The 25,919-nt window shown below is 38.6% G+C and overlaps 1 protein-coding gene across 3 annotated transcripts in view; it reads left to right on the forward strand.

Annotated features, from left to right (window-relative positions):
• The window catches only part of GNB1L (G protein subunit beta 1 like), a 43,378-nt gene that overhangs the window by 12,590 nt on the left and 4,869 nt on the right, over positions 1-25,919 (forward strand). For 2 of the 3 annotated variants that reach the window (XM_026106887.2, XM_026106886.2), the window contains exons 2-6: positions 13,263-13,390; positions 13,640-13,765; positions 16,033-16,195; positions 19,909-20,007; positions 24,856-25,071. In XM_026106887.2, the coding sequence (XP_025962672.2) occupies positions 13,263-13,390; positions 13,640-13,765; positions 16,033-16,195; positions 19,909-20,007; positions 24,856-25,071 (732 nt within the window). Of the gene's footprint in view, positions 1-11,169; positions 11,455-13,262; positions 13,391-13,639; positions 13,766-16,032; positions 16,196-19,908; positions 20,008-24,855; positions 25,072-25,919 lie in introns of those variants that run through there. The other variant, XM_026106885.2, reaches the window with a different exon arrangement.

The following is a 25,919-nucleotide window of genomic DNA, read 5'->3' on the forward strand; positions in this document are numbered from 1 at the left end:
TGATTGTTAATGCACTGAATTCTTACAAGAATAATCAAGAAAAATTTTGTGGCAAGTATGTTAGTACTGTATTGTTTTTATGTGAAGTGTTAATACGTGTTTCAAAGTCTGATCTGTTGGTAGCTAAATGCCTGCCTGTTACTAGGTACAGCTAACATGGCATTTATTTGGAAAAAGTATACAGTTTGGAAAATGAGTTTTAAGTTTGTGTGTATGTTTGTTTATTTTTCTTGGCAGTGGGTTTTAGTTATCTCTGCAGCGGAAAGCCATTCAGGTGCAGTGATGCTGTGGTGCCGTAAGGACTCTAGCAGGACATATGTGCAGGAAGCTGAATCAGAGTAGTTTCTCCATGCTCCAATACTGTGTGCTACTGAGGTGTCTTTGAGCTAGTTCCAGGTAGTCCAAACCAAGCGGACAGGACGGACAGGAACACTGAGATAGCCACGTCGGTGGATCAGGCGCCCAGAGCTTTCGCACAAGGGCTTTGGTCCCTGTCCTGGCATCGGGCGTTCGTGCCGTGGCAGAGCAGCGCTAACATCCCTGCAGAGTGGGGTGTCCTCCTCACGCACCCTGCTCCGTGCTGCCCAGCGCCTGAGTGCTCAGTCTCTCAGCTGAGGGTCAATAAACCCTACGTATTCAGGCTGCTGCTTTTTATAAAATTGTGAGCACTTTTATTGTTGGTATTAATATTTTGTAAAATTATTTAGATGCATCTGTTATAAAGAGGAAAAAAATACCATATACACTAATTCACTTTAATATAGGATGCGGAAAAGCTCTTTAACATGTTTTGTCCACGTATGTTTTATTTAGGAAATATTAAGCTTATCAACAAAAACACTGTTTTACCTAGGGCGCTTGAGCCTTGTTCCCACTGAGGCTTTTGACTGCTCGTGGAGCTCCTCTGCCCTGGGGACGAGCGCTGGGCAGCCCCTTGGGCAAGGCAGGGTTTGTACCCCTGCAGCTCAGGTCGCCTCATCCTGTCTGAGGAACTGGTAGGGCTCTGCTGCTGCTGAGAAATGCGGTGTAAACAAATCCTCGCCAGTGCTCTCAGATGTGTTGTTTGGAAACATGTTTGGCTTTTAATCAAAAGAAATGGAGTGCTTGATACTTAATGGGAGTTCAGTTTTTCTCTTGTTTTCAGTAAGTTAAATAAAAGTGAACACAAATGAGGAGTTTAAAAAAATCCGACTAAAACCTCTGTTAAGCTAATTGAGCTTTGCTTCCTTGAGGCTTTTGATGCCACTGTCCTTTTTTGTTCTCCACTTTTCCAGGGAAGTACTTCAGCTATAGGACAAAAATAAACCAAAGAAACATTTTAAGTCTTGTTCACACCTAAAAGGTTTTATGCATATTCTTTAGTTATTATTTACTGGTTGCATATTTCTCTTGATGTGAAAAAAAATTACTGTTCCAAATATGTATTTTTCATAACAAAGATTTAACCCTCATTTTTATAGACAGTTTCACTATTTTTCCTACCAACATTTAGTTCAAAGAAGCACTTCTAAGCACGCATGCAAAAACCAGTTCTATTGTACAAAATGGAGATGTGTGTGTTATATCACGGGAGTTTAGCGAACAATGCAAAGGTCAATTGTGTTGCTTGCTCCGCTGTCACATGGGGGGTATGAATGCATCCCTGGAATTCCACCGTGGGATCTGCATCTTTGAAGCTGATGCTAAAATTACTGCTTAGGCTCTTCCAAAGGCGGATACTGATAGAAGATTCAATGAAATCGAAGGTCGCCAGTCTGGTAGGTGTTGAAAGATACCTGGCTATGATACTATTTCTGATTTAATAATGCGAATGGGAGGCTAGCCCTTTGTAATAATTAGGACTAATTACTGAAGAGGTGTTGACAGATGGGCTAAGAGGAAACAAACTGCCTTTATCCAGTGGCTTAGAGTCGGATTACTAGTCTTGTGTTATCTGTTTCTCAGAAAGTAGAAGCTTCAATCATTTGCTAAGTCTTCAAAGGGGAAAGGATCCTAACAATATACAGGATTTGGGATGAAACTATGAAATACGTCTTTAACTCAAAATGGCTAAATTAATCCTCTTTCCGTAAATTATCATACTTTTAAAGTTTGAATTACAGATGGAGAATCTGATTATAGTACTGAAAAATAAGTGAAATCAATATTGATGACTGTCCTGTTGTTGTTTGTTGCTGCTCCTGCTCATGGATTAGTCTGTATCTAGTTCCTTGCTCTGTTAATTATCTTAATAGGAATTCTTTGTGTCCTCCTTATGCTGTGCTTGCTACCCACCTGAAATGGAAATGACAAGGGAAAATATCTAGTATACTCTCATTTTTAGTGTTTGTTTTTGCTTATAAGCAGAAAACAGGTCTGCCAAACCTTATCTGCTCAGGAGACAGGATCATGGATATTTTAGAAAATATAACAAATTACTAATCATTGATGCAGGATTTCTTTAAAACTGTTTCTTCTCTCTTCCATGCTGAGATGGTGTCCATCCAGGACTTCTGGATGCAGTAAGTAGCTGCCATCCTCCAATAGGAATGCGGTTAGCAAAGACATTCAAGGGTTAATACTTTGTCACTAGAGTGAGCACTCAGTGTGGCTTGCTTTAAGCAAATGATTTAAAACTAGCAATCCCCCGTCTTCTCAAGTGACTGCTTTTGAGTGCATCTATTCCCCCTCTCCACCATGTATAAGTCCTGGTTTTCTGAGAAGCATGAGATAAATATGGTTGCCTTGGGTAGCTTTTATAAGAAGAGATAGTTTTCAATTATTTATTTACTTTTTAACAAAAGAGGCCTTTTAATTAGTGTTTAAATATTTATAACAGTTTTATTGTGCTGTAAAATCGGTTATACTTTGATCTAGATTTTCTGGTTTGAGATAATAGTGCTGGTAAAAGTTTCCCTAATGAATTTGGTCAGAACATGACATAATCTGATTATCTGATGAAAGATTGACACTTCAGTTCCTGCCAGCATAAAAGTGCACTACAATAGGGGGCTGTTCAGCGCACAGTCAAAGGCTGGGAGTTCAAGTTCAGGTACCGTAGAGTTGTTCAAAGTTGCAGATTATGGTGGTGAAACAGTTTTGTGTTTTTCACTACATTTTTGGTCAGTAGTAGCATATCCTGGATGGGAGGAGTGAAGTTGGAAGTTACATATATAAACTATGTAACTCTGTCCTGTAACTTCTGTTTCATTCCTCTCCATTTGCTAAATAGTTATTAGTGTTACTACTTAAAATATTGAGAAACTTATTGATCAAAACATTGCAGGCATAGGGAACAGTATTGGAAACTGGGAATTGAGCATCATCAGTATTCAACTGGTGCTGGACTCTCAACCAACTTTTTATTAATATCCCTTGCATTTTAGCCATTTAACTGTTTAACATGTGATTACTCTTATCTCAGAGTGTTGTGGAGGCGAACATACTTAACTACTGCATCCTACATACTCATGCAAAATAGATGTAGAATTATATGATCAAACTAACATGAAAGAGCAGTTGTGGGTTTGTATCTAAAATGTAAGCTTAACTTCAGCTGTTAAAATAAGCATTTGTTTTATTTGATGTTCAGGCAATATTTGCTTTGTAAATGTCATTTCTATTTGCACTGGAATTATAGGGATTCTTGTTAGATTTCTTGGACTAATTTGCTCTCTGATAGCTTGGCTTATTTAGATGGCATTTGCTTGTACTGTATTGAATTCGAATCCTAATGCAGAAGTGGCAATGCTATTAGTAATTATGCTTGAATTTTTAGGGGTATTTTATAACATAAAATACTTTATAATCTGTTACTTTGAATGATATATTTGAAAGTGATATACATGACCCTGTCTTTCCTTCTTTAAATTATTAAAAGGATTATTGGAAAAAGTAAAATATATGTACCAAATGGTATTGTCGTTACTGAAACACAGTTGGTTCTGACCCTGGAAGTTCACCTGAATAAGGATTTAAAGTTTTAGCTTAATGAACAGATGCAGATTAGAGTACTGTCCACACTGTTTTGTTTCTTTAAATATTATCTGGCGTGTGACTTTCACTGGCAACGGGCAGAGCCGGTCTGTGTCTGGAGTCGGGGAGTGGAGTCCTAATCCCGGCTGTGGTGACTGTGCTACCTTGGGCAAGTCGCTTGCTCTCCCCGCCTCCGCCTCCCTGCCTGCCCTCGCCCGGACTCATGCTGGTCTCGCAGCCGTACTGTGGCTTGCGCAGAAGCAGGAGGCTTCCGAGGGAGAAAAGTGTTACGAATACGGATGTAATGCATGAATCCTGCGAACCCTTCCTCGTTTGAGCAGCCTCACCGACTTCATCTGACAGTTGGTGCGAGTGTAGATTAGGACCAGAATTTGGAATTTGGAGCATGAGCTGGATACAAACAGGAGCTGTCTGCGGTTATTTAATATTCCTTCTATGCTTACTTCAGTTTATCCAATTTACTATTCACAATTTCCAAGTGTATTTTGACCCATTTTTAAAAATATCTATGAAACAAATATTGAGAATATAAGCAAAGTGGGTGTGCTGGGAGGAGGGAGAAGAAACAAGTACGATATCCAGATACAAATATATCCCCTGCTGTGGCAATGCTGGGAGAGTACTTAGCTTGTTCAATTAAGTGGAGAGTCCTTTTTTCCCCCTCTTTCATCAATTTTTGTTTTGTGAATGTGGTGTGCACTTCTCTTTTTTCTTCTATGAAATATAAAGTGGGGAAATAAAAAATATTTTGGAAAGCTTTGTCAGAGAGCTCAACTGGCAGTGCATTTTGGTATACTTACTTACCTCTGCAAGGTGTATCGCTCTTGGTAAAGTGTGTCCAGCAGAGGGTTATTTCATAAGCAGAAGAACGCATATAGCCAGGAATAGAGACAGAAGTTTTAAAAGTACATGTAAAGTAGATTTGCTTCATCATGTCTTCCTAATGGAGTCACTTCTTGGTATCTCCTCCCACCAAAATTGCAAGAACTGTAAATTTCAGGGACACCAATGTTCAAATAAACTTGAGGGCTTCTGACTGTAAATGACAGTCATTTTTACCGCAATTGTGGCCAAAGCGAAATAAAACACAACACTCCAAATTATCTGTGTAATAAAATAGTTGTATACGTTTCTGTTTTTCCATAGTTAACTCCAAATAAAAGTATTTATAAAGCAAGAAGAGGGTTCTTGTTCTTTTGTTTTAATTGAAACTAAGATAACTTGACACAAAATTAAAATGTGGTGTCTTGTAAAACTTAATGAGGTACTAAAATGAATGTAATTTTAAGAAAAGTATGAAAATGGGTTTTGGCTTCTTTCTCCCTTATTGTTGACAGCATCAGGCCAGATCCTGAGCAGAGCTTGAAGTCAATAGAAACAACTCCATTTCTAGCAGCTCTGCACATGGTCCTCTATATCAGGAATCAATTGATAAGTCACCGTATGATATATTTTAGAAGTGTAAGTTAATTTCCTATAACTTTTTTCATTATGTAATATCATATTACATATACATTTCTTTAATTCCAAAAACTCTTAAGTTATATTTAAGCTATATTTCACACTTCACTATATATTCCACTGTATAGAAGACAAAATGTCATCCGATGTGTATTGTGTTTCATGTTCCTATGCCCTGCGGGAGGAAAAGAAAAGTAATAGAACAGACAAATAAATAAACGTGGTGTTGAAACTGGCATGACAGTTTCTGCCGTTGCGCAACGGAACTGCAATCAATTTATTGTCTTCGTTGGTCAAATGCCAGAATAACAGTATAATATTATACAAGACTAGATTAATTAAAGTGTAATTAGAACTGAATAAATTAAATAATCATAAAAGTTTGTCATGGGAAAAATATGTGTTTAGAATTAATTAGTTTTCAAATAAAATAATATTTTAATTGCTCAGAGTTACAGAATCCTTAATTGCAGACATATAATTCTGGCCCAAATAACTTCAGTTGCTGTAACAACTTGATATATTTCTTCTCAGTCAATTCTTTTTAATAGTTTGTTACTAAACAAGACTGTTGCAGGAAATGTCTGCTAAAACGTCTGGAAGATGTTTAATTAAGCCCATGCTATTTAAGGACATTATTAGCTCTTGGAACCAAAGGATTTGTAGCTGATGCTGCACTAGGCAGCACCCCTAATTAAGGAGGATGGGCCGACAGAGCTGTGTGGCTGACAGATTGCTCTGCATGGCTGAGCTGAAAGGCTACTCAAAACAATCTTTTGATGATCCTTGGCTTATCAATTTTCTGCTAGTTTGCAATGATTTATCAAGTGTGCAAATTTAAATTCATTTTTAAATCTGCTGCTGTGGTATAGTGAGACAGTTGTGTAAATCCTTTTTTTCCCATTTATATTGTGCATTTCCACACTCTTTTTTTTTTTTTTCCAAGGAGATTTGGATTAGTGGTCCTGCATCTTTTTTGCATGAGCCCAATGCAGAGTCTGTCCTTGAGCTGAACTGCTACGTGCTTTGTGTCCGCTTTCTTTCTCCAGCAAGGCTTTCTGTAGCTATGTCATTGCACTTTACCAAGCTATTAATGGTTTCAGAAGGTAAAACAGATGGGTTTCTTTTCCCTCATCTGCAAAATGAGCCTGTTTGTGAAACACTAAAATTTCATCAGTTTCAGCTGAATTTTCCTGCTGTATTTTAGACTCTCATATTAAAAGCTAGTGCAATGACATGTAAGATAGGGGCTCTCATGTTTTCAGTCCCCATATTTCTGGCATAAATGTATCCATGATACTTGGCTGTCTCCAAAATGTTTACTTCAGAAAGATTTGCAATGCCCAAAATGTTTAACTTTGTTAAAAAAGGTCAACCAGCTGATAGCTGAAGGCAAATATGTCAGAATGAAAGGCTGAAAAAAAAATTATCAGTCTGACACAGTGGGAGTATTAGAATGATTAATGTTTATGTTAATTTATGGCTTTTACATATTGATTAATAGCTTTTTGTTTCGGTGACCAAAATGCATAAGTGGCAATGAGATCCATATGCTAACTCAGTATCTTTTAAATAATTACAGTCATTCTCAGGTTTGTTCCCATGCTGAATCTATGTTTTCATATGGAAAATAATTATTGTACAGTGACTTTTTTTAAAATTGCAGACGTAAGTATTTGAAAGTGAACCTCAAGATGCAAGTCTAGGTTTTAGCTATTTCTGAAGGTTACTCGCTGATATTCATACACGTTTTTCTTGCAAACTTCTTTACTTAAAATCACAGTATATTGTGGTTTAGTCTCTTTCAGTTAGAGGATGCTTAGAGGCAAAAAAGGTGCTAATACTGTGAGGAGCCATTATCTGAGTGGAAATTATTAAAAATGTTGGTTATTAGTCATTTTCTGCTCCTATAAGATTTCTTGGGATATCACCAGTGGCTGATAAGCAGTTTTATTTTCTATTTGTTCACTGACTGTTACAATTAAAATGTGGAAACTTCCGTCATTCCTTGTCTAAATGTCAGGAGAGAAGCTAAGTTTGGGAGCGAACCTGCCTGAGAGAGGGTGAACTCCCAACCTCCTCGAAGTCAATAGGAAATAGAGGTTCTCAGCAGTTCTCAAAATTAGACTTTTTTGAAGTGTTTTTGTGAGCAAGCAGTCATTGTTCATCATTAATAACAATTGTGTGACCATTTAGAATGAAAGCTCTGACAGCATTTAGTATTTCCAACCTGTGAAAAGTAGGCGGCTTGGCAGTCGCAGTGTTGGCTGTGTGGCAACAGGTCTGTAATAACAGTTGATAACGAATTGTGCAGCTAGGTCATATAAATCACGGCGTTCTCATTGACATTGATGTGGTGCTGATTAACGAGTTTCAAAAGCAAGAGAATTTGATCAGTTTGACTCCATTCTTGATTTTATGTATTTCAGTGCAAGCACACTGTTGAATACTTCCTGTCCACTGTTGTGATTGTTGGGGTTTTTTTGGTTTAGGTTTTGAATTCAAGTACAAAAATACATCACTGTGCATAATCTCTACTTTGGTAATCAAAAGAAGTAGGTAGCAGTATGAAAAATAACCAATTCTAACAGAAAGTGTTGGCTACACTTCTAAAAATTAAGAATGCTTTACTAGTACAGTTTACTGATTGAATCAGAAATTTCTACCAATTTTAATTTCTGCTTGAAATGAATTCTTTTTTAAATTAGCTTTGAAGGAATCCTAGAAATATAATGCAGTCCAGAGCTACATTTAGCACCAAAGATATCAAACGGAGCTTCAGCCCGAAAGGGTAATTGTTCCATGCTGTGGCGTTAGTTGACTGATGAGTGAATTTTCATATATTCCGGGGCTCTGAACTTTGCAGCGATCCGGGCAGCGCTCCGCCGTCTCCGGCCCTGCGCAGGCAGCCGCGGTGGCAGCTGGCCCGCTGTGTCCCTCGGGGAGGCGAGTCGGGTGCTGCTGGGCCTCTCCTGAGCTGCATTTGCTACTGCAGAAACTCGCCAGCCAGGCAGCAGGCAGCTGAATGGCAAAGGGCCACCGTGGTCCCAGGCAGCCGTGTTATAAGGGTGTTTCTCGGGCAAAGATTGCACCGCTACGAACCCAACTGTCCGTGGTGAGTTAGAAGCCAGAACATGGGAGAATTGCATTTGGAAAGCTCATTGTGCAAGGGCTGCCTGCTGTATTTCAGTGTCGGAGATTGTAAATGTAGTGGAATAAGCAGAATTGTTTGCCTTGCAGTATTAATTTGATGGAGTCTCTTCTTTCCACTGACTTCCTCTGCAGGAACGACCCCCTTTGAAAGCACAGACGTGCGGTGGAGCTGTGCCTGTGTAACGCTGCGGTGTTGTGAAACTTTTGACTGAGTGCAGGGTAGGCACGGAAGTGCAGTCCGAAAAGGGCATTTTATATGAATGAAATAGAAACAGCCTGGAAATGAGGAAGAACAAGTTATTCACATCTTCCTCAGCTCATTCTTTGCTCTGACTTTTCCTTTGGGAGGGTGGCACCTGGTAGACTAGGAATTTCGAAAAAATAACAGGGATTTCATATATCTGATGGTGAGCACACCTGGATGTGTTGAATATTTTGCAGTAGTAATTATGTCTGCACAGCTGCTGCTTTCAGTCCCCAATCAGTTTGCTAGACATGCCTAGAGAGATTTATTTCTCCTATACCTGAAAAAGCTCTTTTTACCACCAAGTTTTTACTACTTTAAATGAGGCTAAAGAAAAAAGGAGCATGATGGGGTTTTTTGTCTTTGCTCGAGCCATTGGTATCTCAAACTGAACTGTGAAGTTTGTAGGGGGAGGAGGGTGTTTGGATGATATTTTAATAGCAATTTGTTTTTGCTTCGATGTGTGATAGAAATACAAGTGACAGGAGTGGGAACAGGAGAGTTGCTGAATTCTGCTGGAATTTTTCCTGTGGGAATCTGTTAATGTTTTTAATTCTCTGAGAGATTTTTCTAAGGTAATCCTTTTGACATTTACATATTTTAAATGACTCTCATTAAATAAAAGCTTAACTTTTCTATATCAAATGCTGAAGTGATGATACTGGAATACCATTGTATAGAAATTCGAATGGCTTGAAGATTATTCTAATTGCAACCTAAACAAAGTGAGTTTTGTGAAGGATATTAATAATGAATTGTTCTTTAAAAGAATGTAATTTTGAAGGCGATTCAACTGTTTTGGCATTTAGCAGAAACATACTTTGCTAGACAAAATCTTTTTTTAGTACCTAATGTGTGGTACACACAGCCACTTGCTAATCGAAACACTAATTTGAACGGCTGGATTTTCCCCTCATTGCTCCTGTATCAAATGCAATCTACATGCAAGCCCAAGTGCTTGCAGTGCACCTTGCCAAAAATACCTCTGGTTTTCTGTATCGTTTCGGAGTACAGATCAGCTCCTGAAGGAGGATGCTGTTACCAGCACAGGGAAGGCTAGAAGAAATAAAAAGGAGGGAACATCTTTTAAAAAACAAGACAAGAACATGGTGATGAAGTGTTGCATCTCTTACTTGTGATAACCTCTTGCAAATAAACAGTGCCATGCGCAAAACAACTCATATCCTTCAATGTCCTTTTGTAGGAGGCAGGAGTCGTAGCACGTGGCTATCCCAGGGACAAACATATAATCTAGTCTTGAGATACATTTAAATGAACTTTCTTCTGTAGGTTTCATTTTGCTAGTTCAAGCCCTTGAGCGAGATTTTGCTCTCAGACTAGCCTTAATACTAAGTAAATTCATTTAATTAAATTTACTACAGATATCCCCCGTTATAACAAGAACGGATTGGTCTCCCTGAGGCTAGATGGAGTTAACAAGAAAATAAATGTTGTGCTAATTAGAGGACTCATTTTTAGACACCTGGGATGAAACTTCAAAAAGTCCTAGAGATTTAGGATTGAAAGTTCATCTGAAAATGACTCCTAGGCTTCTAAATCACTTAGACACTTTTGAAAAATTTACCCAGGGGCTTTAATCCATCACACAGTCATCACATTTTGCATATTTATAGCTGTCTGCTTAGCAGAGCACTTTGTAGCCATTATCTATTAGTATCATTATACTAATATGTATTTCATTATCCCTTTAAGTAAAGTGGGGATACTGAGCTACCTGGAGAGTTGAAGGTAGGCTAAATGTCATATATTTGAGGATGTGTACATGTCAGCAGAAGCAGATGGATGCCTTCTTGGGGCTTTAGAGCACCAGTGCACCAAATTTTCATCCTTTTCTTTCTTTTTTTTCTTCATTCTCATGGGACTTTTGGCTTCTTTAGGTACCTGAGAACTTTTATTAAAGTGTTGGTCTTAAGTGAATTGTCCAAGCTCACGGATGGAGAAGGCAGCACGGCTGCGGTTTCGTAGTTATGTAGGTCACTGCCTCAGGCCCAAACCACTGTACTGCTTGCAGGGAGAAAAATGAGACACTCAGTACTGTCACACAACCATTCATCTGCCGATTCATGATCGGAAGTAATAGTGACAAGTCACCTCGTATGCACAAGAGAAAACAACATGGATTTAGTATTAAACCCAGTTTCCAGATTTGTGTATCTGATTAGCAAAAGCAAGCAAAAAAACAGCTCCAAGCAAGGAAAAGTCACCTCATTTGCTTATAGCTTGAAAGTATGTATAGAGTTGTTATTTTTTTCCTACATCTAGTTCGAGGATTTTTCTGAAGTATTGTCCTTGTAAAGACATGCTTCAGAAGCATCTGTTTCGTGCCAGGTAAAACCCTCCCCACAGCCACGCACACACTCGCTGTCTGTCAGCAAAAACTTCTGTGTCGGTAATTAGAAAAATGCTATTAAAAACCCGCCTTGTAATCCCAGATAGCCTCTGGGTTGGCTCAGTTCTGTTTTTGTCTTCCTTGCTCGGTACAGTAACCTGGGATCACCGTGCCGTGAAGAGGGACGCTGCCCCTCTAGTTACACCGTTTACGCAGTTCCACAAAGTGTCACTTGGAGGGCAAGAGGAGACAGCTGTAGTGTCCCAGTGAGGTGATCTTCATTGACAAAAACCTTATTCTAACAGACAGGCTTATAACGCAGGTGAAGCATGTTGCAGACAGGCACTTGGGAGCTGGATCTCACCATGGGGAGAACCTGTAAAGCATGTAATCATCTAAAAATTTACTCCAGCCTGTCATGAGTCTAGATTATCAGACAACATCATAAAACAGATGAGTCAGGGCACTAAAACGTGGAGGTTATCCACTGAGCTCATTATTTTCATACGTAATTATACAGTGCTATTGAGGGAGAAATGCACATTATACTGAAAAATTCTGTTTCATCACTAGTCCTAAAAGATAATTGTATTTAATTAGAACCTGTAGATACCATGGTGATTAGTGATCTATAAAAACCCAAGGTAGACCTGAATCTCTAATTGCAAATGAGTTGCAATAGCCAGTACTTCCATTAAATTCAAAAAGCTGATGCTGATGTGGGGTGACAATTAAAAATTGAGCTGTTTTAATTTACTATGTAACTTGCAGCTCTGCTGCTCTGTTCTGATTCTCTGCAATTCCTCTGCTTTGAACCAGCAGGCAGACAGACAGCTGCTGCTCTTCTCTTACAGAATTTAGAAAACTTTTTTTAATCTGGTCTAACATATGCATGAATGTGAGAGAGCCATGCGAGCTGATATCTGTGGTGACTAAGCTGCCCTTTTCAGACTATATGAATACAGGTCAGAAAGGGAGAAGCATGGCTAGTAATGTCTCACAGAAAGCAGTGAAAGCTTTATTTGTCATGCATGTTATAATGTATTTTCCAGTGAATTGCCAATTGTATTTGCAGTCATAGGAGCTGCTAGTTACCTTGCCCCGGCACTGGTCCAGGTCATTTGCAGCAAGTGGGAACAAGGGAGAGTTGTCATTGCCCTTCCTCTTTGCAGGCAGTTCCTGCAGAAGCATTGAAGGTGCTAAGTTGAATGGTCTTTTTTCTGCTGTGGAAATATTTTGTGAAGGTGCCAGGTCAGTAAGAGTGTGTCTAATCGGATCATGCAAACTATCCCTGTTAGTTCACGGTAAATTGTGCTTCAGGTTTCACGTGTTTAGGTGTTTGGCTGAGCAACATACTTGCCGATATACTTGTCTTGTTCTTTGCTGGCTTGGGCCACATTTGAACCAAAGACATGGAGCTGAAAGTATCCATCTCCCTATTGCTCCTTTGGGGAATACAAACCCCTAGAATGAAATGTTTAATGCAGCAGTCACAAAGTTAGTGTGAAATACTGCGTTTCTTTTTTCAAGTAAACATGCCAGGAAACAAAAATTGAAGCACTTCAGAGTAATGAGAATTACTATAGTTCTAATCTCATCTGAAATTCTTTTCAGCTGATATAGTCACTGCCATGCTTTGCTTTAAATGGTTGTCAGTAGAAAGCACAGAAATAGAATTATTTTGGGAGGAAGGGGGAAGACTTGCCAAGGGCTAAGTGATAACTTGCTCACTAAATTTCTCAGTATCCAGTATCCAGCATTCTGTAGCTCTTGTTGGCCCACTTTGCAACGTGGAGAATAGCTGAACAATTTTGTATTTACAAGTACATGAGAGGTGCATACGCATGGCTGGCTCAGCACTTACCTTGCAGATTTGGTAGATGCTTGATCAGTAAGTGTTAAGGGGAAACATTTTATGCAGAACTGTATGGCAAATAGAAATAACATCCAATAATGGCAATTCAAATGGAAAGGGACTATAACATGCACATGTCCTGAGCAAAATAAATTTAAAGTTGTAGTTTCACTTTAGGCTGCTTTGCCCACTATGTTATCTGTGTCTTCCTCTCACTCCCCTAGTTCATCGCTCTGATGGCTCTGCCACCTCCGGATCCAGAGTTTGTCCTAAGAGGTACCAGTGCTGCAGTCCACACACTGCATTTTTCCTGTGGAGGCCAAGAACCAGATTTCCCGATTCTTTTCTCCGGGTAAGTAAATCTTTGTCCAGGAATTACGGCTGCGTTGAGCATCATACAGACATTTCCTTTTAAAACAAAATGTATTGTTTAGATAAATAATATCTGTGAAAGCAAGAAAATGCATGATTGGTGCTTGATGGGTGTATTTGTACACACAACTTCACTTTTGGGGGAAAAAAAAAAGAAGGAAAAGTATCAGACAGTCTTACCAGATTGTAGGTAATGGTCACACTGAATGCCTTCTGTTCTTACTGCTAGCTCTGAGAATGGTTTTGTTCATGTCTGGAACCTGAAAACACGCAGAGTGATCACAGCACTGGATGGTCATGGAAGAAAGTCTGTCTACTGCGTGGAAACAATGGATGCTAAAGACAGGCTCCTTAGGTTAGTGAAGCAGTTAAAAAAACAGAGGAAATTATTTTTGTTTCTGTAATATACTTGATTAGAAAAGGAATACGTTATTTTTGTTGTATATTTATAAGAGTTCACACAGCAGTGTAATTTTAGGAAAGCAGTTACCTATATTTTTATTTCTCTGTTCTAAAGCTAAATCACAGCAATTTCTTGCAGTACCATGCTGTATGTATGTCCAGTGCTATACATATCTTGATATTTTGTCACTCAACTGAACAATAGATGGGAGTTTCTGTATTGATGTTGATGTCTCAACAGTCTGTAGATTTGCGTCTACCTGTGTTTTGGTTTCATATGTCTGTCAAGTGATACTGCTAATTAAAATAATGTACAGATAGGGTATTTTTGATGATTCCTTATCCCAGGTGATAACATGAGGAAAGGTATCCTGTGCTACTGTAGTTTGTGGATTGAACCAAAAGTGGAAAAAATAGTATGATCAATTTGTTTATGATACATGTGTGACTACATCATGACAGCTTGGGGTCCATAGTGTCTTTTATTACTGCACTGAGATCAGGTTAGGTCTTTGGGAAAAGCAAATGCACTTGGATTGGAAGCTGACAAATACTTTGCAACTGGTTTCCAGGAAAGATCAATTTTAAAACAAAGGGTTTGTAAGAAGGGGAAGGGGGGGAAAAGTGAGGAAGGAAGAGAAGAATCAGAGACAGAGAATGGAAGACACTGAAAATGAGCAGGAATTCTGAGTTGCATGTCTTTGCCTTACTGTGTTCTCTTTTAGCAAGGGAAGGTCGGGAAGATTTGTGTACTTTGGATTAGACAGGTGATCTAGAGTAGAGCAGATGCCAAAGTGTCTGTGTGACTTGGAGATGTTTTGACATGTTTATCTAGAGAAGACATCTCTTATAATATACAGTGGAACTCATTAGCATTTATATTTGTTATCTGCTTAAGTAGAATTATCAACTCTCTCCTCTATAAAATCATACTGAATGAGTATTGTTTGTATAATTATAGAGTTTTTCCTTTTTCCCTATTTTTGTTGTATATTTATAAGAGTTCACACAGCAGTGTAATTTTAGGAAAGCAGTTACCTATATTTTTATTTCTCTGTTCTAAAGCTAAATCACAGCAATTTCTTGCAGTACCATGCTGTATGTATGTCCAGTGCTATACATATCTTGATATTTTGTCACTCAACTGAACAATAGATGGGAGTTTCTGTATTGATGTTGATGTCTCAACAGTCTGTAGATTTGCGTCTACCTGTGTTTTGGTTTCATATGTCTGTCAAGTGATACTGCTAATTAAAATAATGTACGGATAGGGTATTTTTGATGATTCCTTATCCCAGGTGATAACATGAGGAAAGGTATCCTGTGCTACTGTAGTTTGTGGATTGAAACAACTATAGCTTCTCCACAGTAGTAGTTTCTTCTGGGCAACTGGAATCACGTAAATGTGTAACAATAGATATTCTACCCTTCTTCTGGCCTCCTCAGTCTTACTGTATGGGACCAAGACACAGGCTTTTCTGTGGGATGGAGAGATAGGCAGAAAAGGCTCTGCTTGAGCTGCACCAGTACACCTGTGATGCAGCCCCAGCCACTCCATTGCATGGATGTTTCAGCCATAATATTCCATTATTTAATTCCTGTTACTCATTGCTGTTATTCCTCCCCACATACATGATGGTAAGAGCCCTCTTTGCCATCACTGTAACTGTGGGTAGTTGACCACTGAGTAACTAGTTTTTTATTTATGTTTCATGTAGTCTTTGTTGTCTTGCCATTTGTTTCTTTGAATTGTCAGCATGCCTGATATTTGTATTACACTGCTAGGGTAAAAGAGTGTTAAATGAGCTGTTCTCTGTATACTTTTGATTCTAGTCTTCTTAAATTAGGTATCATCAATGCTAAAATGTAAGTATTCATAAATATTTGCACATAAAAACAGTATTACTGTGTATGATCAAGTCTGTCTTCCGAAGGAAACATGGCTTACTGGGATAGCAGAGTATATGACAAGTCTTCCTTCTTCCCGGTAGGTTTTGAACCTGTTGGCCAGTTTTACAGTCAGTGAAGGGTAGAGGTCTCAGTGACAGTGAGTTCTCACACATATCATAAAAGACCCTGTTAATACCCCAACAGAAGGAAAAGCTGTAGTAAGCTTACTCCTTAGTAGATGTAAAAGACCCATCTTAGAGAAGCTTACCTATAGGAAGTCAGATTTCCTCAGTTCTGCTGCTCACAGAACAACTTGTTTTATTGTGAAAGTCAGGGTCGTGACCAAAGGATCTGCCTGTGGGATTTAGCAGAAGGACGGACTTCAGTGACGGATTCTATTTTCACGGAGAATGTGGGATTCTGCAGATGCTCTCTGTTAAAGGTGGCACAGGGGCGCTGGCTAATGGCCATGGCAGCCAAATCCCTAGAGGAGGTAGGAAATATTTCTTTTTCTGGTGCTTGGCAAGGGGTTGCTTTTGTTTCTTAAATAAGATAGTCCAAAAGGGCTGTCAAATACTCTGCTCAAGAGAAGGTGGGACAAGGAACCTTTTGGGGTTGCTAGTTTTACCTGCCAGAAAGATGACCTAATTATATAACTCATGCTATAATAACAAGGACACTGTCCCAAGTTTTGTCTGATATTCAAATATTTGCAGCTGCTGCTGCTGCTGGTCTTTCATGTGCAGGAGTTTTGAAAACTCCTCTGGTGCTGCTGCTGAATTCTGTTAACGGGATCTAGCATCCTTCTGGGGAACTAATAGTCAGAAAGTCTGTCATCAGACAGAGGTGCTCATCCTCCATCTGAAACTGAAAGTCATGTCTGGTGAGAGAAGGGGAGGGTGCAAGTGATTTGTAATGTGATGCATGGTCTTTCACCCCGGGCTAATTCTTTAACTGGTACGTGGCCTGGAAGTAGTTGAATTACTATTAGCTACCAGAGGTTTGCTCTGTGCGAGATGATTGCAGGCTTCATTTTAGTTCCTACTTGATGCATCCACACCTAATACCCATTATCACAGCCAACAGTAACTGACAGCTTTTTTGGCAATTTCCACTTCTGTTTTGTAGAAACCGTATTTTTGTTTTCTTGGATATTTGCAGTTATCACACTAAATTAAATTAATCAGAATACCAAAAGTAAGAAAGAAAAAGAAAATGGCACAAATAAATAAATGAAATATTGTAGCTAATTGCAAATTGTTCATGGATTTTAAGGCACATCTCTTGAAACTGAGAATTACATTGTATGTATACGAAGTAATATGTGGGAATTGTGCCTGCATTGCAAGAGAATGTGAACTTTTTATTATTCAGAAGTTAAGCACATATTTAAGTACTTTGTTGGATCACAGCCAGAATGTTCAGCATTTTGCAGAATGGAGTGAGCTAGTAAACACAACTACTGTAACCAGTAAATACAACCATTGTTAAGTCCCATACGTTGTTCTGATCAAACAAAAAAAACTGCATCCATTTTACAGCAGTGTTCAAAAATATTTAACTTCAAATTAAACAAAATTGAAAAGTGCATTTTTATGCCAGGTAGGGAAGAGTTACACACACATGCATTCTGTTAATGAAGAATTAAATAATCATCTAATCCAAAGAGAAGACATTTACCACAATGTCTTTCCCTTCCTTCTTACAACTCACCTCTATTTTATTTTCGCTTGTATCCTTGGGCTGTGCAAACTGATAATGATTTGCTGTCTCCTGAAGTAAAAGAGTTCCACTCGGTGTATGAACCTTTACATTAGAACTGTGTCAAGATTCCATAAATTCACATAAGTTCCCATAATATATAGTGTTTCCAAATAGGCAGCACTGTGTGAGACACAGTACATTTGTGGCTTATGATTAAAATTAAGACTTAATAAGTGTTTATGCTTGGCTGGTGCCCAAAAAAGAGTAATTTTGTCTTAAAGCAGGTTCAGTCCATAAATAATGAGATCTGAACAGGCATTTATTTGTTCATGATTGCATTTAAATCACCAATTATGAGTTACACGCACTTTTCTTGCCAGTTTGCCAGAAACATGTTAAAAGCTTTATTAATGTGAAAAAGAAAAAGGGTGTGTTTCCTTGTGGCCAGTTTTAGCCACCCAGGAACACTGTTAACCTCAGGCAAAGGCAAATCTTTCTCCTATTAAGCAAAACCAATATAAACACAGAACTTCAAGTTTTAGGTTACAGTTGTCAAGATATATGAAATAGTATTTATTTCTAAGGCTCAGTTGCCTCTAATGCAGACAGTCTCTGGAACTGTCAGTCTAGCACAGGCAGATCAAGCCTGACTGCCTTCTGCAAAAAGCTCTCCTCATCTCTGTTTTTTCCTTTGTCCTTGGCAAGCCCAGCTATAGCCCTTGTATCAGTTTTTCCCTTTTGAATCAAGGTAAAGCAAAGGAGTTTTTTTTTCTTTTAACCTGCAGAAGTGCGTTTATCACAGTGATACCTCTTTCTTTGTTATGTAAAGTTGCAGTTTCAATCTTTCTTCCTGGGATCTAGCAGGTGATGCTCTTTGGAGAGCCAGTGATGAAAGATGCTAGATGAGAGCAGATTGTCTTCATATTTATAGCCCATTTCCTGTGATGGCTAACTAGGTTACTATGTTGAGAGCAAGAAAGTTGCCAAGCAAAAAAGAATTTGTTGTCAAGAGCGTAGTTCCAAGGAACCAGAATTCCCAGATGATCAAAGTTTGGTCTGTTCACAGGTTTCATCCATATATTGGATGGCTCTTCACTGTCCCTATCCCTCAAAATTGGAGAACAGTTTCCTGTTTCACTGTTAATTAGCTTTAGAAAATGTTCTGTATATTGTGTTTAGCACATTGTGGACTTGCAGTCCTAGAGTGCAGCTGGCTTTTGGCAGGCTGGCTGACAATCTCTAGAAATAGGAAGATGTTCTGGCAAGCTTTGAACTAAAGGTATGGGATTGGAAAGCCATTGCAGCTGCCGTGGTCTTGATTGATGGCTCCCAGAGGAGCCATATTTGTCTAATACCTCATCTCAGATGCTTAAGGAAATTCGCATGACTGGGGCTGTCCGACAGCAATATTGGGCCTTTGCACATTCTGAAATAACCTAGAATGTCTGGTGATGCTGGATTTAACAAATGTTTGAAGTCCTTTAATTTTATGAAATAACGCAGGCAATTGTTTATTGAATTAAAATAAAAGATCACCCCAGTGATCTTAAGTATGCATTCGAGAAACAGTGATATGGAAAAAATATTCCTGGCAGCAGTTTTTTGATACCTAAGAACTTCACTTTCTCCATAGTTACGGGCTCAAGCATAAGCCCAGAGCGAGACTCTTTTGTGTCAGTCAAGACACACAAAACTTGCCAGTGCCAAACTGCAAAGGCAGACTCCACTGATCTTGCCTGCCATCATCCTGAGGTGGAAATGAGCTACTTCCTTGGCAGAGGAAAGACTTGCCCTATGCTAAAAAAAAAAAAAAAAAAAAAAAAAAAATCAAATCCATAATTCATTATCATCAGTGCAAGCAACAGTAGCTATGTAGACAGCAGGTGTTTAACACAATATTGTCTGACCCTATTCAAAGTAGGATCAGACAATATTGTAGTAAAAATACCTGTATACCATCAGTGTTCCAGCTTGCATTAGCAGAGAATTCTTAGATTTAAAATTTGCTGGTGCAGAGTCAGACAGGAAATAAATATGTACCTTAAATATGTGCAGTGCCTATATATCCACAAAAGCTCTGTGTTACCATGCCAGAACAGAGGAGATAATGCTAGTGTCCACAACTGAAGAAACTTAGCAACAGAGGTGGTAAAAGGGGAGAGGGAGAGGAGAAGAAGCAGGGAAGTAATTTTTAGATGAAGCAGCCTGAAGTATGATCCCCTGTATGAAAGATTATAAAATACAGATGAAAGAGCAGTGGGGAAGAAGAGGATATGTTATATTCTAGCAGTTTTATCTGGTCTTCCATAAAACAATGCATTTATTTAGATATCTGTAGATTACCCTACAGCTCCAACTTAACATGCATTCTCCAGTTTCTTCCAGACAGAGTTTTTACTGGAAGAGCTTGCCCTAGCCTTAATCACCTTAAAAGACTTTTGTTTTTAACAGCAGAATTTTGAACTGGAGCCTGACCAAATACTCTTGTTTTCCTGATGTCAGGTTCAGGTTTTGGAGCTGCCATCCAAGACGTCAGTCTGTACCTTAAAGCCGGAGATGGGTGCCAAGCTGGGCATGCCCATGTGTCTTAAGTTATGGCAGGTAAGGCAAGAGCGACTGCTAATTGTGAAATGTTTTCCCTGTGATTCATTTTATATGAAGCACATGAATCTTTCTTCACATGGATTTTGATTTATTATCAAACCAATCAAGTAATTATACTATTAAATGGGGGAAAGATTTGTGAACATCCTTAATGTAACTTGCAGAGCTTTCCAAGCTTTAATGGAAGATTTGCAAATACTCAGGGAAAGCTTTGTATCCTTAGGACAGATACGTTTTTTTGCACCAATCAAGAGGAAAATGAGTGACTTACCAAAGCCAGTTGTTTGATATGGTTTCTCGCTGTATTAAGAATGATGAGAAATGACTGGGTTACTTAAAAACAGTGATTTTAATGGCAGGTTGCATTCATTTCAAGGCCCTCAGGACAAGGAAGTACTCTATGAGCATTTCTATTCCAAGCATGCAATAGGAACAAAATACTGTTGTTGTATTGGCTTTGGACAAATGGGTAAATAAAAATACTTCTTGCAAAAAAATGAACATTTGCAGGGTATTTAGCAAATAATATATATAGGGTGCCAACACTGAAAGGCAAGTAATACGAAAAAGGTGGCAGTAGAGAGAGGAAGGAGTTTAAGTAAGTGTTTGGCTCTACATCTTGCAAGAATTGGTGGCAAAGCTGATCCCCTATTTTAACCCTTCTGACCACATACCCTTAAAGGTCTGCAGTACCATCAGAGCTGATTTCAAGTATGTTATTCCTGCAGGTTCATCTGAACATTTTTGTTCATTTCAGTTGAAGAAAGTACTTATGAATCAGTTGTGAATTTGAGGCCATAGGGTCTTCACTCCAGGTCATGAACCAACTGAAGTACAGAGGAATTAATTTGCTGGCTATACAAATGTAGGACAGGCCACAGTTCAAATCCCATGGTGGAATTAAAAACTAGAGAAAAATCAGGAGACAAATTAAAATAGAATGCTGAAGCTTTTATTAAACAGAAAATTTCTTCTAAAAATGCAATCAGTGTTCAGTACTCAGTGAAATGAATGTGGCTTTCTGTCTCTTGGACATATTTTAATACGGTGAAGATAACTGAGGAAATGTTCAGTGTTTGAAAATATTGTTGCCTGTATAAAAAGTTCTCTGTCTTGACACACTTTCTACATACATTAATATCGCTATTCCCCTAGGAAGCAAAGCAGGTGCAGAGACTTAATTTTATGTAGTTTTTAATTTTGCTGCCAGTGGGGATAAAGCAGAGGACTGGGAATCGGAAGAGCTAAACTATTCCATGCAAATTCTGGCCTTGGGAAGTCACCACATCTTCCTAGACTGCAACAGGCAAGGATAGATAATCATTTGCAGTCTCACAGCTGTATTTGCCCTCTTCATGCATGTGTACAACTCAGTTTAAAATCGGGGGTGGAAGGATACTCTTTAGGGGCAAATAATTATATGTGGTATACCAAAGTGATGCTCTGCTTTCTGTTTTGTGGTTTAATAGTAAGCGGGTGGCTGAATAACCGTAAAAGCAGAAGAACAGGGGCTAGCACAGCTGCACCCCTCCCTGCATAGAAGTAGTCCGGGATTTCTTTGTACATTACTGCGTTGGGCAATATAGACATATGCAGAAGATGAGCACTCCCCAACCTCTGTCTTATGGGCAACATGTTGCCTAAGAGACCATTTGATGTTGCTTATGGCACAGTAAATTAACAAGTTGAAACAGAGGCTGACATGGAGAGAGAGACACGTAATGGTCTGAAGGAAGTCTGCTCAGGGTTGTTGTCCAACAAGACTTTGGGGGACTGCTGCCATGTATCATCATAGTTTTCTGCACGCCAAGAAAAAAAAGAAAGATCCATGCATCAGTGAAACAATATGCTTTACTAGCAACAGCTTGAGTTAGAAACTTTGTTGTAGAGTGGAAGGAAATTGAGGCTTAAGTTAGGCTTGTGGATTAATCCTCACTGGCTTCTTCTAAGCTGTTAAAAAGCTGGCATCAGTGTATTTTGTTGGTTTGAGACTATTTTTTATTCTCATTTTGGTAGATCTGTGCTTAAAAGTATTAGTTCATGCGATGGGGTTTTTTTTTTTTTTTGCTTGTGAAGGTTCATATTCTTAAATACATTGTCCCCTGAGCTTCACACCTTCCTGCTATTACTAATTGGGTGGGGTAGCATTTGCAGGAGTAAGGATCGTCTTCCCTTAATTTTTTTTTGCACTCCCTGGGGAAGGCATCATGTTGCGTAATGGTGCAAACAAAATAATTCAACAGGAATAATACATGTAGAAACTGGAAATGCAGAGTTATTACTTTATATAAACTATAGCAATTATTCCTGCTGAGTTGACAGCAGATCACCTTTTCTTCCTTCCTTGACAGTTATCCAAATGCAACAACAAAATGTTCTGCTTAGGAAGAACAATGATTTATATTTTAAAATTTCCCCTGAAACCAGAACATGAGTGGTGAAGATGTTTCTCCAAAAGTGTCCATTATTAGCAACTGAAGAAAATAGGCTGTTGTGAGCCATTGCTTGGTAAGCCCAGGCATCAGACTGAGAGCCCCCTGATCTTTCAATAGCCTTTACTGGTTAATTTCAAGTATATGTACTTACTAAAATATTATACTTCATATAATTTGGGAAAGTCAGGAGGGAGATGTGGGGGAGACCTTCATTTCAGAGAAAGCAATGATTTGATTGTTTTTTTAAATTAGCCCAATCTTAGATCTCACCCGCAAATTACTGTTTTTCAAATCTCAGTTAAGGTACCCATAGTAGAAGATGATGTGTTTTAGCGTGGCATTTTCCATGATGCTGAGCCCCTGGCTGTCTCTCGTGTCTTAATGAGGGCGGCTGGGAAATGAGTACCTGTGGAGATCTGTCCATCCCATTTTGAGTGAGGCAGAGGCACCGACCCTGCCCATCCATATCTTGTTTCATTGGCTAATGAAAGCTATACCTTATATAGAGCCCCAGGGCTCTGGAGGAGTTGTGTGCTTGTAGACGAGCTGTACAAATAATTGATTTTTTGGTTTGCTGCCCAAACTGGGGTTTTTTTAAAACTTAATTGAAGCACTATGAAGTATTTCGTTTTTCTTTGAAGCTTTTACCATGTATTACATATAAATAAATACTTAAATGTTTCTTTCACTCAGATTTTTTATAAGTTTTTCTCCTCCCCCCAAAAAGCAGATATTCTTCATTCAAAATACCTGATGATATAACATTAATTCACAAATATTTGATATATATTTTTGACTTGAAGTTTTATTATTTTAGCAAAAAAGATTTGACAGGAAACTCCTGCCCATTCTTTTTTCCTTTGTAGCCAGACCATGCTCCCTGCCTTTTCAAAATGAAAAAAAAAAAAAAAAGATCTTAAAGTAAAGAATGGTGCTCTTGCAGGATCCCAGGTGTAGACAGTCCTGCTCAGAAGGGAGATGTAGGAGATTTTTCCCTTTGGCTTCCTCATTTTTAGGGGCAATTTTCTACCCTACTCAGTAAGATTCATTCCTCGCTTAAACACTTCTTTAGGCTGGATAAATCCAAGAAAGAACATGAGGCTTTTACTCAGCAGTCTTATTACCTAGACCACCCATCTCTTGTTAGTTTAATTCCCCCTAGAACAAATAATAACCAGTGTGAGAATAGTCTGGACCATTAATAGAGATTGTGAGTCTTTGGCCAGTGCAGGTTTGCATCATTGACAGACAGTCAGTTCGAAAGAACCTCTTTCAATAATATGCTGCCAGTAAAAATTAATTCTTAATAAACTTCCTTTAACTTTCTTTTGAACTGAATACAAAACAAAGGAATCCTGTAGGATCAGATGGTGTTCAAGAAGAACTGAATAACCTAATGGATGCATTATTAGGGTGAGATGTCCCTGTATGAGGTAGCCATAATCCCCAGATTGCTTTTGGTGGCTTTTCTCCTATTAAAGACATAACTGGCATTAACAGATGCCAGTTTCTTAGTTGCTTTTCATTAGGGATTTGCATCTTCACTCACATAACCAGTTACTGCTTACAGGGTCATTAGTCTTTTGGCTGGAGCAATGATGAATATTTTCCTTAAGTGTGACATGTAATCCAGTAATGTTCCCTTCTCTGAGTTATTTCAGAGGCTTAAATAAATTAGGTGTCTGCCCAGGGTGCCATGCCCTTTGGCCTGTGACATCGTTAATCAAAATAGCTCTCAATTGGTTACAGTAGGACTCAGGCACCCGTTAACCCCTTGGTAACTCACTCAGAGCTTCTAAGAGAGGTTCAGTGTCTATCTTTCTTTAAGCACTGCCAGGTACTTGGGTAAATGCTCTGTATGTATAACCCCACACTTGGCAAAGTGAAACTAGAATCTTTGTGCATGGGACTTCTTTCAATATCCATACAGTTTTGTATAGCATGATTGTACCTCAGTTGCTCTAAGTAATATTTTTAAGGAGCACAACTGTAGGCCATGAAGTAGAGCTTCTGAAGACTCCAGACTTCAGGCACAAGAATTTTGTTCAGGTGATGTTGAGGATGATAATTTGGATTTTCAGAGAGTAAAGTATTTTTATATATTAATCTCCTCTTTCTCTTTCTCTCTGATTTTTTATATATATATATATATATATATAAATAAAATGTTTTTATATATATATATAAAACATATATTTAAAAAGTGTCAACAGTTACATAATAATTTTTTTTTATAAATGTGGATGGAATATCAAAATTTGTCTTTAATGGTTGCATTGTTTCAGACTTCTAACTTTTCACTTCTATGCCAGTCAACATTTTCATTATTTTTTCTGATGCCTGGATTGAAACCTAATTGTGGATGAGAATTTTCCTAACAAACTCTTTACTTTTTATGTTTCTTGATCAGTTGGACTCTGGTTCTCAACCTTGGCTTCTGGCTGGCTATGAAGATGGATCAGTGATCCTTTGGAATCTGTCAATGGGAAAAGCGTTGAGCCAACTTGTTTGCCATCAGGAGCCAGTGATGAGCCTTGACTTTGACTCAGAGAAGGCCAAGGGGATCTCAGGCTCATCTGAAAAGGTGCTTAGCATCTGGAGCCTCAATGAGCAACAGAACCTCCAGGTCAGGATCATTGGCCTTCTAGTGTCATTTATCCCACTTTGCACTAACAGTTTGATGGACTAAAAAAAATATTTAGTCATGAAGAGGAGTTGTTGCAGATCTCTAGCTAATTAATCACAGATTATCACTGTGCTATGTGACTAGGCTTAGCGAAAGATGGTGAGGATTTAAAAAAAAAAAAAAAAACTTCTCTCACATGTTTCTGGTTTTACCAAAGTTGCAACAGGCACACAGGCCTAGCATTACTCAAGCCATTCCCTCTATATCTTCATTTATCATGTTAGTAATATCCAGCCCTCGGAATGTACTAAACATTATAAATGAGTTATAAAAATGAGAAACAAAGGATTGCTTTTCCAAAGGTTCTGCTTGAATGGATAAAGCTTTCCTTCCACTGTAAGAAAGGCAGAACTATTCCATGAAATACTTCACAAACGAAAAGAGTAGGAGTGATTCAGATGCCCAGCTACCACCAAGAGGAAGTGTGGTTTAGGCAGCCAGCTTCCTTTGACATCTTTGAGAGCCCTAGTCTGAGATAGGGAAAAATAAGTTAATTAGATGTATCAGTTTGTGTCTGAGCTGCACATACCTGAAATGGCTGGTTTAGGAGGAGATCTTATAATCACCAGTTCAGTCTACCCTGGTGAATGGCAATAAATATTGCTTAATCTAGACAACTTTAGCAAGTGTTCCAACAGTGCCAAGGGGTTAAGTAGGTTTTAACTAGGTGTGGAAATGAAGTATGTAAATAAAAGCTCATGCAAGTGAACATGGGCCCTACATAGCTTCTTCACTGCTGAGTACTACAGCCTTTTTTAATACGGCAGGTGGCCCCTGAACGCACAAAG

The sequence above is a fragment of the Dromaius novaehollandiae genome, chromosome 17, assembly GCF_036370855.1.
Source record: "Dromaius novaehollandiae isolate bDroNov1 chromosome 17, bDroNov1.hap1, whole genome shotgun sequence".
Taxonomy (NCBI): domain Eukaryota; kingdom Metazoa; phylum Chordata; class Aves; order Casuariiformes; family Dromaiidae; genus Dromaius; species Dromaius novaehollandiae.